Genomic DNA, 16,324 nt, shown 5'->3' with positions numbered 1-16,324 from the left:
CAGTGAGGACATAAATATTACACCCCCTAAGATTGCATGGGGAAGTGACGTGGGAAAGGATGAGGTATTGGGGAGATAGAGGAGTGGTCCAGAGTGTTTGGTCCTTTTGGAATTCGGATAGGGGAGGGAAATATTTTGGAGTTGAGTTTAGAGGCCAAGGATCAGAGGGAAAAAAATTGCTTTTCCATTTTTCAAGACCTGGGATATCCTAGGATGCTTCTAACCCATTAAATATGTTTTAAAATTATTGTTCTAATGAAAGGAAATAATGGCAGTGAATTTGCATACAAGATCACACAAACTAATGAAATGTTGAATGCGCCCCTGGCAATGCACTAAAGTAATGTACTAAAGTCAAGTTGGATTATGTGAACAAATCACTGGGCAGCATGATGGTGCAGTGGTTAGCACTGCTGTTTAAAATAATCAGGTATATCATGGTACATGATGCCAGTGGCAAGGCATGTAGTATATGGCAGGTGTTAGACAATGACATTCATTGTCCTGGTATTGAAGTTAAGACATCCATGGCTCCAGTAAGACAGTTTAACGAACCAAGAAAAGGTATCAGTGATATGTATATCAAATCTGATCGCATGCTTGAGGAGGATTTTGCCATGTGTCAGCATCGAGATAAGGATGGAGTGAAAGGTGGAATCTTGAGGGGTACTTCAGAAGAGTGAAGAGATGGCAAGAAAAGTCACGGCTACATTTGCATAGTTAGGAATGGAACCATGCGAGGCCATCGTTGGAGTCCCTGTCTAACAGAATATGGTAATATTAGTAATGCTTCGCGTTTTTTTTTAGTCTTCTATATGCATTGATATATTGCAGAATCTCAAATGTGAAATGTGGTGATTTATTTTGAAATGTAGGCAATACAGTACTTATGCATTTGATGGTTTAAAATAAAATTATCAAGTCAGAATTTAACTGACACAAATCAGGTATATTTAAACAAAAGATGGAAATCACAAATTACAGTTGTATTTTGTAACTGAAAACCTATCCAAATACAAATAAATAATTGAATACATTTTGTAACTGTGGTTCACACAGATCTGCAGGCGGGCCAAAGAAAATTCCAGACTTTTATCTTGAAATTCATTACATTAAATAGTTAAGATTGCTGTACAGTTGACTGTTGAAAAGAAAAGAAACTTTCACCAAATTTACAGTCTTACAGGTATTTACAGATAGAAATGGACCATTAAATACAAAGATTTAATGTAGATGCCACACCAGAATTCCTTGAAATTAACAGTAGTCAAAATACATAAGAGTACAGCAAACTTTCACCATCCAGACAATGTTATACACATGTATGCACCTTTTCTGTATGTACATTTTATTGCCCCTTTCTCTTCCTCACAAGCTGACATTTAGAAAGTTTTTCCAATAACCATGCACAGAACATAAATGGTCAAATTATTCACATGAAACTAACAAGTTCAAATGCATCCCCACAGAATCAGACATGACATTGAGCAACTTACAATTTGTTTCCCATTTCGGAGCTACTGAACCAATGCCCTTCGGACAAGAACAACTTGGATTCGCTTTCCAAAGCTGCTGACATCCCCCTCTCAAGTATTATTGTGAACATGATTGCATTTGCTGTTTAAAAACGTTCACAAATTATTTTCACAAATCAATTTACATGCGAACCAAATACTACCTATTTTGCTATTACAAGACTGATAGTACATTTGGTGCAAATGTACTCTTCAGTTCTTAAGATATAACCGATTGCTAGTAGAAAATTAACTGAAGAAATCAGTGTTTTTAGCAGTAAACAAGATCTGAGAAATAAGAGGACAACCACTAGCAAGCAGCTGAAGGGTTTGAATTTGTGCATTAATATCAATGTTCTGTTTTTCCAAAAATAATGTTCTCACTATAATAGTTTTCTACATTGTATCTGTAAACTGCAAAGAGATTGAGATTTTATAGCTGATATTAAATTTATTGTTCATACGGGGTCAAGATCAAAAGCACGCAAGTGGTGGATTCTGGAAAACAAAAGGGACATGCATCCTAGATTTTTTATTAACTACTGTCGAACATACATTGATGTGATGGTTTAGCACGTCCATTTTGAAGCTGTAATACCCCATAGTTCTGCAATCTAAAGATAAAGCTAAAAGCCTCAGGAAAAATAAATATTTTCTCTTGCTGTTTTGCATAATGTATGAGCTTGCCTCCGCGATCCCCCTTTATCCCTTTGATTCTTATCAATCACAAAAGCAAGGCCCAGGGCAAAGAACAGGGTGTAGAGGTCAGAAAACTCATTTCTATTTTGAATACTCTGGATGCTGCAAAGAAGGCCATTTGTTCCCCACAGATTTAGAAGTCTTTAGTTCTTACTTACATGAAACAAATGAGAGATCTTCAGCAACTTGGAGGCAATATTAACTTGATCTATGGAGCAAACATTTCTTACAAATCAATGACAATCACACTGCAACAACTGTTGTTTTTAATCTTTGTATAATATGGATTTTTTACATCCTCAATTGATAATATGAATTCTTACACAATGCATTTCCATTGTTGTGTTTTGTACATTCAGACACACAAGCTTGACTAAGGTGCAAAGCTATCAGCCATTTCAGAAATCGTCCAACAGCAGTCATACACATACAGCAGTTCTCTGCTTATTTCTTCATTAATACTTTACCACCAATCTACTAATAAAACAGATACAATGCACAAGTAGATAAAAACATTTTAAATGCATGTGATTTATAAACTTTCTTATGTGTGTGATATATCTCAGTGCTAATTAAGTATTTCCTCAAGACCATTTTCCCTATTCTTACCCGAAGACATTGACTAAATGATTCCACAAGTCGCAGATACAGCCTGGTATCTTACCCAAGTGGTGGAATTTGATTGAGTGTAGGCAGGCTGTGAACAGGGCATCATAAACAAGCTCAATCTTGTCCTCAGCTAACACATGAACATTTCCAGTTAGGACTACAGATAGCCATCAGAGCTGCTGCATACTGACTTTCCACGTTCAATTTAAGTGCCCACATCGCTGCCCTGGACTGAGATCAATTAACTCATCACAGACTGGGGATCGAACCTGGGACCTCGCTGCTCTTTGTGACGCAGCTTCACTGGACACATTTGTTGACCCACTGGAGAAGATACCCATCAATGAAATTCATCAAAAGTTCCTGAAACTTCTAGGATTGAGCAAGTCCTGCACAGCTCCAAACATGACTAATTTCAACATTGCACAAATGTATAATAAATATACCGTTTCCACAATCATGAGAAAACAGCACTGTATTAGAGGCTCATGACGTCATGGAGTTATGTACAATTCATTTCATTTCCTAGTCCATTTGTTGAACAAAATTTAATTTATAAATAAACACAAAAAGAAACACATTACTTTTGCTTCAAATGGTTTAGTAATCCTGACCTGGATAAATGTTAATACCTTGCAAACAAACAATATTCAGTTTCTTGTACAGGGTAACTTTGATACTGTGATGCTTTCTTTCAGATTAATTAATCCTATGGTTTTAGATTTGAAAAAACATTGCTGTGCGTTTTGGTCTCAGTTGTAATTATGCTTCAAATTCATTCCTATTTAATGAGATGGAGTAGAATGCAGGTATTATTTCCCTCCGTACATTCGTTCGATGTCTGCTAGGTAGTGGGTTTTGAGCTCCTTCCGTTTCAATTTGAAGGCATCAGTGACCAGGCCTGTTTCGGGAGTCCATGGCTCAGGACTCAATCTAACTTTCAATGGAATTTCAAACTTCTCCAATCTTGCTGCAAACACAGACACAAAATACAGAGTTAAAATACAGCAATAGGAATTATATAGATCTGAATACATTTATGTTACATGGGTATTAGAATTTTGAAACAGAAAATGCTTGACCCAACTATCCCATGTAGGTATTTACCCTCCACGAGAGCTCCCAATCTCATGTGCCCATATTCCATTAATCATTTTTGCTTTAACACACTTTTTAAAATGTTGACCCCGTATTCGAGCTTCACTCGCAGCATTGAGATATTATGGAATGCAGTGCCAGTTTTAACTTCAAGTATAACTTCCACACAATCAGCATGTGAACTACTCTTGCTCCTAGGTTGCCACATTGTTTCAGCTCGCTCTTAAGGTGATCAGAGTTTGACTCAAACTTCAACTTCCCCATCATTACAGCATTCACAATCAGCACTGCTGTCTCACGACGGCGAGGACGCGGGTTTGATCCCGGTCCCGGGAGTTTTGCACATTCTCTCTGTGTCTGCGTGGGTTTCACCCCCACAACCCAAAGATGTGCAGGGTAGGTGGATCGGCCATGCTAAATTGCCCCGCAATTGGAAATTTAAAAAAAAAATCAATACAGCATTCATTATCAGACAAAAGAAATTACCATTTCCCATGGACCTTATAAAATTCCTCCTTTTGAAAAGCTTTTCAACTTTCAGGAATTAGATTTGCAGCATGCAAGGTACAGCAATTACACTTTTACTTAACAATACTATGTGCTCAAGAGACACCCATTGGAAGTACTGAAACATAGAAAATAGGAGGAGTAGGCCATTTGACCCTGTGAGCCTGCTCCGCTATTCAATATGATCATGAATGATCATTCAACTCAAAAGCCTATTCTCGCCTTTCCCCATATCTTTTGATCCCTTTCGGCCCCTCACCGCTCCACAAAAGCTATACTTAATTTCTTCTTGAAAACATACAATGTTTGTCCTCGACTTCCTTCTGTGGTAACAAATTCCACAGGCTCTCCACTCTGGGTGAAGAAATTTCTCATCTCAGTCCTAAATGGCTGAACCCCATATCCTCAGTCTGTGACCCTTGATTCTGGACTCCCCTACCATCAGGAACATCCTTCCTGCATCTACCCAGTCTAATCCGGTTAGAATTTTATATGTTTCAATGAGAATCCCCCCTCTTCTGAATTCTAGTGAATATAATCTTACCCGACTCAAACTATCCTCATACATCGGTCCCACCATCTCGGGAATCAGTCTGATAAAGCTTTGCTGTATTCCCCCTATAGCAAGAACATCCTTCCTCAGATAAGGAGACCAAAACTGCACACAATATTCCAGGTGTGGTCTCACCAAGGTCCTGCATAATTTCAGCAAGATATTCCTGCTCTTTTGCTCAAATTCACTCTCTCTGAAGGCCAACAACCATTTGCATTCTTTGCCTTACTAAGTGGCTTTCAAAAGAAACTCTTATAATTGTTGATAGTTAACTATGTTGCAACCTTAAAATGATACCAGAAAACAAAAGTCAACAACTTCCATATTCCCGCTGAATATTACCCCTTTTCTGAGATTTCCTGCAATTATTGCTAATACCTAAAATTACAGAAGTCTGAAGACCCGCACATCCAGGTATAGGAACAGCTTCTTCCCCACAGCTACAAGACGGACTGATCTGTTCCCTGTAAGAACACTATTCACGACGCCCTATGCTGCTCTTGCTTTATTTGGCCCCTTGTTCCACACTGTAACCAATCACTGTTTGTCGATGTACCATTTGTCAATGTTCTCTGTTGATTATTCTTTTGTCTAATATGTACGTACTGTGTACATTCCCTCAGCCGCAGAAAAATACTTTTCACTGTACTTGGGTACGTGACAATAAATCAAATCAAATAAAATTAATACATGGAGAAATGAGATGTCAAGCTTGTAACAGTTAATTTTCAATGCCAGAGAGGTATAACGGCAGTAATTAATATCACAATTTTAAAAGGGGACAAACTGATACACACAAGATAGTTCCTATCTACCGCACTTTATGCCATTCAACGTTTTTCAATGAGGCAGACAAGATGTTGACAGTGATCATGTACAGGATGATCATGACAGTGTTTATGTGATGTGATGCACTTATTTTGAAAGCTCTAAATCATCTTTAGCATGCAGATAAAAGCACAGCTTTCTTTCCCAGTGGTCCACTTTGAAATCACCAAGTTATGAATCAACTCATTACAAACATTTTTTAAAAATAAATTTAGATTACCCAATTATCTTTTCCAATTAAGGGGCAATTTAGCGTGGCCAATCCACCTAGCCTGCACATCTTTGCGTCGGGGGGGGGGGCAAAACCCACGCAAACACGGGGAGAATGTGCAAACTCCACACGGACAGTGACCCAGAGGTGGGATCGAACCTGGGACCTCAGTGCTGTGTGGCAGCTGTGCTAACCACTATGCCACCGTGCTGCCCCTAACTCATTACAAACATGCCCTGATGTTGATTAACTATTATTTTTGTTGTAATAGAGATGGGGGAATCTGCTGGGCAGCACAGTGTGGTGGAGGTGCAACAGGACACGATTCTTATCATATGATAATCTTTTGAAAGGCAACTTCACAGTCCAGCAGTTAGTTACACACATCATTCGGAGTATGGGGTGGAGAAAAATTAGAAAGGCATGTGCGATGGAATACAAATCTCCAATTCCAATCTGTTATTTCCCTTACGAGAATGTATTGTGGCAATATATCGAGCAGTAAATCTCACACCTAGTGCCATTTTCTAGATCAGTGTATTTCAAACTTTTTTCCTAGGACCCACTTTTACCAACCAGCCCACCTTCGCAAGCCATGCCGGCCAACCTTCGCGAACCACCATTTTTGCTTCCCTTTAATGTGAGAGGTGAGCCTGCTTGGTCCTCATGATCTCACTCCAATCAGGTTCACAAGAAGAGGGCAATGTGCAAATCAAGTGCAGAGTTGAACTGCTTCCTTTATGTTGTCTTCTTCTTTGTGAGGATGGAAATTCCAACCTCACACATGTAGGTCATTGTGACGGGCAATAGCAACAAAATACTCGTCTTGCTCAGCACTGGATACTCCTCCGAGATGCTACTCCAGAATGTTGACAGCCTCATGGCCTTGTGGCATGTTATTTTAATGTGCTGTCACAGGTAAGGTGCAGAAGTTAAGTCTCTTAATTTGGAGTCAGCTGCAAGTTAATAATTGACTCTGTGGTTTCAAACACAAAGGGCTCGATTCTCCGCCCCCCACGGCGGGTCGGAGAATAGCGGGAGGGCCTTCCCGACATTTTTCCCGACCTCCCGCTATTCTCCCCCCCCCCACACGAATCGCTGCTCGCCGTTTTTTTACGGCGAGCAGCGATTCTCCCCTAGCCGATGGGCCGATTTCCCAGGCCTTTACGGCAGGTTTCACGGCAGCCTTCACGACTCTCTGCATTTGCGGAGAATCGCGCCCAAAGGATTTTTCACCCACTTCTTCTTTGTCAAAATCTAAACTTCTCCTCTGGAAAGTAGCGATAAAAACGGTTGATCAGCACAACCAGATGTCACTAAATAAGGCTTTTTTCCCGATTTCATTTTTTTCTGAATGGGAAGTTCTTCAGAGGCCTTGGAGCTCTGTCTCCAGCTTACACCAACACTGCTCTGTCCTGCCATAGTCACTACTTAGCAGCTCTTTCCAGGAGATCCAGTTGCGAGATCCTGGCCTCTGTGGTTCCGGCTCTCTCTCTGCCTATTATAAAATGCTCCATCTTCAGCTCTTCACAATCCTGTTGCTTGCATTCAGGCAGCTACAAAATGGAGGAATCACTCCTGTGATTTTGCACTCAAAGCATGAACATACGTGACGTCAGCGTATGAGTCAGGCACGTGACCTATTCTCTACCGCCATTTCTGGTGGGAAGACTCCAGCATTCACACTTAAAGGCCAGGCATGGCTAGTATTCTCAAATTAAAAGCCGGTCGCTGTCAGCATTCTTAAAAGCCGGTCGAGACCACTGGGCTCCTCTCCCGCGGCTTTGCTCTGTGACCCTCCTGAGGTGATCCCCAGTTTTAAAAAACCCTGTTCTAAATCATGGAGTGAAGTGCCATTTTTGCATTTTTCATCTCCTAGTTGTCATTGGATGAAATTGTCAACTGAATGTCAACTGGTTTTAAATATTTCTGTTATTGCTGCATAATTCCCAAATACAAAGAAAATATAAAATTATATATATGTATGAATATACTTTCAAAGAGCAAATGCATGTGCTTTGTATTTGCTTAAAATAAATCGTTTGATGGGTAAACAAACCCAATTCAGAGTGGGTGCGGATGGAGGAGGCCTCCTACAAGGGGACGACCCTCTGGGCCTTGGCTTCAGTTGCACCCCCCTCGGCAAAATACACATCAAGCCCAGTGATAGCAACAACACTGAAAATATGGGGCCAACTACAACAGCACTTCAGGCTGACTAGGATGTTCCCCATGGCCCCATCTGCGTCAACCACAAACTCCCCCCAGCCATACTAGACACCACCTTTAGGAAATGGTGTTTGGACGGGGTGGACGGGGGCGACGACACTGACAGTTAAGGACTTTTACATAGGCCAGAGACTGGCGACACTGGATGAACTGACGGAGTAATGGGAACTGCCGACAGGACAGGAAATGAGACACCTGCAAATAAAGCACTTCCTCCGCAAAGAGACAGCAGGGTATCCCGGGGCCCCAGAGAGTACACTATTAGAAGACCTGATAAATACCGACAGAATATCTATGGACAGCTACTGGACAGAGCCCGAACACCACTGGACGAGACCAGACGGAAATGGGAAGGCGAACTGGGGACAGAATCGGGGTGGGGACTCTGGAGCGAAGCACTGAGCAGGGCCAACTCCACCTCCTCCTGTGCAAGGCTCAGCCTCATGCAGCTCAAAGTGGTGCACAGAGCACACCTGACCAGAACCCGAATGAGCAGGTTCTTTCCGGAGGTGGAGGATAAATGTGAACAGTGCCAGAGGGGCCCGGCCAACCACATCCACATGTTCTGGGCTTGTCTCAAAGTTGCTGGGTTCTGGACAGCATTCTTCGAGGCAATGTCCAAGGTTGTGGGGGTGAGGGTGAAGTCATGCCCAATTGTGGCAATCTTCAGGGTATCAGATCAGCCAGAGTTACACATGGGGAAGGGGGCCGACGCCCTAGCTTTCGCTTCCCTAGTCGCACGCCGAAGAATCCTGCTTGGCTGGTGATCAGCAGCACCACCCACAGCTGCAGACCGAGGGTCGGAGGAAGGCTTCCTAAATGCATACGGGCAGTTCGACGGCCTGTTCCAGAACCTGTTTGAGGCCACCAATAATGAGGAGATAGGAAGCGGGAAAGTTAGAAAAGGGAGGAAAAAGAAAAGAAAGACAAGGGGGTACCACGGGGGGGAAAGATGGGAAAGAGCTGGAGAGACATAAAAGAGACAACGTAGGGGGCAACACCCCCCCCCCCCCCCCAGGGGAAACACCAGAGCCGATGGGCGAAGAAAAAAAGGGGGAGGGAGAAAGGGCAGAAGGGACCGCACGCTGAGCCAGATGGCGATAGACTGCATATAGGAAAACTCAAGGGAAGGAAAAGCCAAACCTGTATTGCACAGTGAATGAACACGACCAGCAATATACATAACTGTTATAATTCTTGAAAATACCAATAAAAAGATCTATTTTAAAAAGCAATTGTTTGAAAGACACCATATGAATTGTTTTATGGATCATAAACACTCACCCAATTTTTGCCAATGGCACATGCTACTATTTTTTATTATTTCTATTACCATAAAACTCTCATCACTTCTACTACTTTTGATCTAGGAGGGCAATCTCCTGAGCTTTAGGCAACTATAGATAAACTATAGATAAACATTAACCGATTCAGTCATTTTGGAACATTAACCATTTCTTTTGATTCAAGATTAAATTTGGATTGGCCACTCCAATGGGGCAATCATCCAAGCTCACCTACTGCAGCAGCATCAGTAATTTCTCTCAGCACCTCTTTCTCCATTTCTGGGCGGTTACAAATGTCATTCCAGCTTCCTATAATTCCCTTCTGTTGAGCCAAAGCCAATAGCTGCTTCTGATTGGGCACCACAAAACAGATGACATAAGACTGATCACTGAAAAAACAAAAACAGAATAAATTCATTAGTCCATTAGTCTGAATGGGGATGATAAATCTTTAAAATTAACCAAAAGACATGAAATTGAAAAAAATTAACACAAAAAATGCAATTTCACATTATCAATTGCATCTGAACCTAATTTACATTGTACACCTAAGAAAGCGGAAGATATTTTCCAGCATTCACATCAATATTATTAGTACGCCAGTTTCACAATCATGCCAAGGAAAGCACTACATTTGTTCTAAAGAAGTTGAAACACACAGACCCATACTTTTCTGCATCAGGTCATCCAATGGCATCTGCCATCAGCTAAATTTGCCCTTGCAAAATTAGATATTTACAGTTTTTACATGACAGGTTGCTGAAAGTTAGAGTTTTTACTGGCACAGCGAGGGCAATTTGGCATCTGAGCGCTGAGTAAAAAGGATAAGCAACTGCGTATCTCCTTAACCAATCAGATTGAAAGATTATGGAATGGACAGCATAAAGACCAAGACAGACAGACATTCAATGTCAAATCAGATACAGACGAGAAAGACTGAAGACAAAGACAGAAAAGAACATTTTAGAAGTGTAATTTTAAAAAGTTTCAATAATCAAAGCCTGTACGAATGAGGCTCCATACTTGTAATAGTTAATTTTCAGTGCCAGAGAGGGTGAAAGGCAGAAATTAATACTTACATCTTTAAAAGAGTACTTAAACCTTGACATGGCAATTGAAATTTTGGTGGTGAGTTTAGTTCATATCTACAGCACAACTACAGCAACTTCATGCCATTCAAAGCATTCCAATAGTGCAACTCACATGATGGTGAAACATCTGGGAGAGCAACTTCTGGATTTCCTCACCTGAAATGTTTGTAACATTTGCACATATGTAACAGCGAATGCCAATTTTCTCACTGTTATCATGACAACAAATGATGGTCCAATATTGCCAGTCAGAGATACGAGACAGAATTTCTTCAATTTTATGTAAGCAAATGGTCAAATTCAAAGTGCTAAACAGAAGGAAAAGGGAAAATGGCCCACAATACTCCCTTTGGACTACCTTGGGTTTCCTGTGAAAGGGACAATGAATTTGGAGGAACATTGCCCTCTCCCTTAAATCACTTCCAGAGGCGACAAATAAATCAACTCACCAAATTATGGCTTCTATATAAAAAATTTAATTTACTTTCGATGCCTGCACCCGAATATCATTTAGAAGGGAACACAGCAATTTGAGCACATTGGACATTTTACTCAGAAAGCAGTGTGCTTTGCATAATTCTTACCTGTTTGCGTAGGCACAGATATTATCTATTAATGGGCTATTCTTCAAAGCAGACTCCACCTTTCCCAGGGCAACATATTCTCCAGCCTGCAGCTTCACAAGATCTTTCTTGCGATCTACAAAAATAGATCATTCCACTTATAATAGCAACTTTTAAACATAAAAACATTTTGCAAGAAAAGTTCATGAACACCATCTGAATCATCATCTGTCCTATGAGGGCAAAAATGGTTTTGCCTGTAACCAAATTGCACAAAAATTGTACCTTCTCCATATGAGAATGTTTTAAATTGAAACCTGATAAATAACTAACTTGACAACTTTTGTCATTGCATTTATCACTCCCTTTACTTTAAAAGAAATATGTTAACACAAAGGCAATTGCCATAAATTAATAACCATCACCATATTTGGCACTTTCAGTTGCAATCTGGTGTAATAGTAACTTTTGAGTCTGCAACAATTTGTCATGGATACAGAATGTTTTATGAATGGTTCGATTTTTAAAAAAGTTTGAGATATTAGGTCAGGTGGCCGAAAGTTTGGTCAAAGAGCTAGGTTTTAAATGTCTTAACGGAGAGAAGTGAGGTAGAGAGGCAGAAAGATGAGGGGAGGGTATTCCAGAACTTGGGGCCGAGGCAACAGAAAACACAGCCACCAATAGTGCAGCTAATAAATTAGGGAAGTGGAAGAACCAGAATTAGAGCAGAGCAGCTATCTCTGAGAATTGAGGGGCTGGAGTAGATGACAGATATGGCAGGGATGGGGCCATGGAGCAATTTGAAAACAAGTATGAGAACTTTAAAAGTAAGCCATTCCTTAACTGGCAACCAATGTAGGAGAGAGAACTGGACTTGCTGCAGGGCCAATAGTTGTCACCTTTACCAACAACATGCCAGAGTAAAGCGAGGTTATGCAGTATTAAAATCAGTATAATGAATTAATTGGGACACTATCTAATCTCTTTTTTAATATATAATTTTTATTGGAATTTTTTACAGAAAATATAAAACATAACGACAGACAATGAAATGCAACAAAATAACCCATAATAACTGTAACATCCCCAGCCCGTATCGCCGCATGTATCACATCCCCCACCCCCCCAACCCCAATGAACAACAAAAGAACTTAAAAATAAATTTAAATTAAATAAACAAACATAGTCATCGTCCGCCCCCCCCACCACCTTTTCCCTCCCCCTTCCCCCCCTGGTTGCTGCTGCTACTGTCCCCGTACCCTATCGTTGAGCCAGAAAGTCGAGAAAAGGTTGCCACCGCCTAAAGAACCCTTGTACCGATCCTCTCAGGGCGAATTTGACCTTCTTTAGCTTAATGAAACCCGCCATGTCATTGATCCAGGTCTCCACGCTTGGGGGCCTCGCATCCTTCCATTGTAGCAAGATCCTTCGCCGGGCTACTAGGGACGCAAAGGCCAGCACACCGGCCTCTTTCGCCTCCTGCACTCCCGGCTCCACCCCAACCCCAAAAATCGCGAGTCCCCATTCTGGCTTGACCCTGGATCCCACCACCCTCGACACCGTCCTCGCCACCCCCTTCCAGAACACCTCCAGTGCCGGGCATGCCCAGAACATATGGGCATGGTTCGCTGGACTCTCCGAGCACCTGACACACCTGTCTTCACCCCCAAAGAACCTGCTCATCCTCGTCCCAGTCATGTGGGCCCGGTTATGAGGCTAAGCCGCGCACACGAGGAGGAAGAATTAACCCTCTCCAGGGCATCAGCCCATGTCCCGTCTTCGATCTGTTCCCCCTCCCACTTAGCTTTCAGCTCCTCTACTGACGCCTCCTCCGCCTCCTGCATAACCTTGTAGATATCAGATATCTTCCCCTCTCCGACCCAGACCCCCGAAAGCACCCTGTCGCTCACCCCCCTCGCGGGAAGCGAAGGGAATCCCTCCACCTGCCGCCTAGCAAATGCCTTTACCTGCAGATACCTGAACATGTTCCCCGGGGGAGCCCAAATTTCTCCTCCAACTCCCCCAGGCTCGCAAACCTCCCATCAATAAACAGGTCCCTCAGCTGTCTGATGCCCACTCTGTGCCAACTGTGAAATCCCCTATCAATGTTCCCCGGGACGAAACTATGGTTCCCCCTTAACGGAGCCTCCATCGAGCCCCCCACTTCTCCCCTATGTCACCTCCACTGCCCCAAATCTTGAGGGTAGCCGCCACCACCGGACTCGTGGTATACCTTGTAGGAGGGAGCGGCCACGGCGCCGTTACCAGAGCCCCCAGGCTTGTATCTCCACAGGACGCCCTCTCCATTTGTTTCCATGCTGCCCCCTCCCCCTCCATTACCCACTTGCGCACCATCGACACATTGGCCGCCCAATAATACCCCGAGAGATTGGGTAACGCCAGCCCCCCCCCCCATCTCTACCCCGCTCCAAGAAGACCCTCTTCACCCTCGGGGTCCCATGCGCCCAAACAAAGCTCATGATGCTGCTAGTCACCCTTCTAAAAAAGGCCCTAGGGATAAAGATGGGCAAACACTGAAAAAGGAACAAGAACCTCGGGAGAACTGTCATTTTGACGGACTGCACGCTACCCGCCAACGATAGCGGCACCATGTCCCACCTTTTAAATTCCTCCTCCATCTGCTCCACCAGCCTGGTAAAATTAAGCTTATGGAGAGTCCCCCAACTCCTGGCCACCTGCACCCCCAGGTATCTGAAACTCTTCACTGCCCTCTTAAATGGGAGTCTCCCAATTCCCTCCTCCTGATCACCTGGGTGTACTACAAATACCTCACTCTTGCCTAAATTTAACTTATAGCCCGAGAAGCCCCCAAATTCCGCTAACAGCTCCATCACCCCCGGCATTCCCCCTTCTGGATCCGCCACATACAACAGCAGGTCGTCCGCATACAGCGATACACGATGTTCCTCCCCACCCCGCACCAGACCCCTCCATCTCCCTGACTCCCTCAACGCCATAGCCAAAGGTTCAATCGCCAGTGCAAAGAGCAAGGGGGACAGGGGGCAGCCCTGCCTGGTCCCACGGTAGAGCCTAAAGTACTCCGATCTCCTTCCATTGGTAACTACACTTGCCATCGGAGCCGCGTAGAGCAGCCTCACCCATTTGATGAATCCCTCCCCGAATCCGAACCGCTCCAGCACCTCCCACAGGTACCCCCACTCAACTCTATCAAACGCTAGGGCAGCACGGTGGCCTAGTGGTTAGCACAACCGCCTCACGGCGCTGAGGTCCCAGGTTCGATCCCGGCTCTGGGTCACTGTCCGTGTGAAGTTTGCACATTCTCCCCGTGTCTGCGTGGGTTTCGCCCCCACAACCCAAAAATGTGCAGAGTAGGTGGATTGGCCACACTAAATTGCCCCTTAATTGGAAAAAATAATTGGGTAATCTAAATTTAAAAAAAAAACTCTATCAAACGCTTTCTCCGCATCCAGCGCCACCACTATCTCCGCCTCCCCCTCCACTGCCGGCATCATAATAACATTTAGCAGTCTCCGCACATTCGTGTTGAGCTGCCGTCCCTTGACAAATCCTGTCTGATCCTCGTGTATCACCCCTGGCACACAGTCCTCTATCCTGGTGGTCAGGATCTTCGCCAGCAACTTAGCGTCAACATTGAGGAGCGAGATAGGCCTGTATGATCCACACTGCAAGGGGTCCTTATCCCGCTTCAGGATCAGAGAGATCAGTGCCCGCAACATCGTCGAGGGCAAAGCCCCACCCTCCCATGCCTCATTGAAGGCTCGCACCAACAGGGGGCCCACCAGATCCGCATACTTTTTATAAAATTCCACCGGGAACCCGTCCGGCCCCGGCGCTTTACCTGACTGCATTTGTCCAATCCCTCTGACTAGCTCCTCCAACTCTAGCGGCGCCCCCAGCCCCTCTACCAGCTCCTCTTGAACCCTTGGGAAACATAGCCTGTTCATGAAGCTCTCCATCCCCCCTCTCCCCATCGGAGGTTCTGACTGGTACAGTTCCTCGTAGAAGTCCCTAAAGACCCCATTTACTTCTGTCCCCTTCTGCACTACATTCCCACCCCTATCCGTCACTCCACCAATTTCCCTAGCCGCATCTCGCCTGCGGAGCTGATGCGCCAACATCCTGCTCGCCTTTTCCCCATACTCATATACCGCGCCCTGCGACCTCCTCCACTGTGTCTCCGCCTTTCTGGTGGTTAACAAGTCAAATTTGGCCTGCAAACTACGCCGTTCCCCCAGCAACCCCTCCTCCGGTGCCTCCGCGTATCTCCTGTCTACATCCAGGAGCTCCCCCACCAGTCTCTCCCTCTCCTTCCTCACCCTCCTTGCCCTATGGGCCCGGATGGAGATCAGCTCCCACCGGATCACTGCTTTCAGAGCCTCCCAGACCATCCCCACCCGGACCTCCCCCGTGTCGTTGGTATCAAGATACCCCTCAATACTTCCCCGGACCCTCCTACACACCTCCTTATCAGCCAGCATCCCCACATCCAGGCGCCAGAGCGGGCGCTGGTCCCGTGCCTCCCCCATCTCCAGATCAACCCAGTGCGGAGCATGGTCTGAAATCGCTATGGCTGAATACTCTGCATCCTGCACCTTCGGGATCAATCCCCTGCTCAGGATGAAAAAATCTATTCGGGAATAGACCCTATGGACATGGGAGAAAAAGGAATACTCCCGCGCACTCGGCCTCCCAAACCTCCAGGGATCCACCCCTCCCATCTGGTCCATAAACCCCCTCAGCACTTTGGCCGCCGCCGGTCTCCTACCCATCCTTGAACTGGACCGGTCCAGTGGGGGATCCAGCACTGTGTTAAAGTCTCCCCCCATGATCAGGCCCCCTGCCTCCAGGTCCGGAATGCGGCCCAACAAGTGCCTCATGAAGCCGGCATCATCCCAATTCGGGGCATATACATTAACCAGCACCACCTTCTCTCCCTGCAGCCTACCCTTCACCATAATCTATCTGCCCTCCTTGTCCGACACCACCTCAGCTGCCTCGAACGCCACCCTCTTCCCCACCAGAATCGCCACCCCCCGGTTCTTCGCGTCCAATCTTGAGTGAAAAACCTGCCCCACCCACCCCTTCCTCAGACGAACCTGGTCCGCCACCTTCAAGTGGGTCTCCTGGAGCATA

At 44.6% G+C, this 16,324-nt stretch overlaps 1 protein-coding gene across 4 annotated transcripts in view; it reads right to left on the bottom strand.

The window, feature by feature from the left end:
* Nucleotides 1–838: 838 nt before the first annotated feature.
* Nucleotides 839–16,324, bottom strand: part of acsl3a (acyl-CoA synthetase long chain family member 3a) — a 139,651-nt gene continuing 124,165 nt past the window's right edge. For all 4 annotated transcript variants that reach the window (XM_038817603.1, XM_038817606.1, XM_038817605.1 and 1 more), the window contains 3 exons: nt 11,210–11,324; nt 9,766–9,923; nt 839–3,792 (listed from right to left, as the gene is read on the bottom strand). In XM_038817603.1, coding sequence (XP_038673531.1) covers nt 3,635–3,792; nt 9,766–9,923; nt 11,210–11,324 — 431 coding nt within the window. In that variant the 3' untranslated portion in view covers nt 839–3,634. The remainder of the gene's footprint in view (nt 3,793–9,765; nt 9,924–11,209; nt 11,325–16,324) is intronic.

Source organism: Scyliorhinus canicula, chromosome 13 (assembly GCF_902713615.1).
Source record: "Scyliorhinus canicula chromosome 13, sScyCan1.1, whole genome shotgun sequence".
In the NCBI taxonomy this organism is placed as follows: domain Eukaryota; kingdom Metazoa; phylum Chordata; class Chondrichthyes; order Carcharhiniformes; family Scyliorhinidae; genus Scyliorhinus; species Scyliorhinus canicula.
Note: the sequence above shows the minus strand (reverse complement) of the source record. Positions and strands in the feature narration are given on the sequence as shown.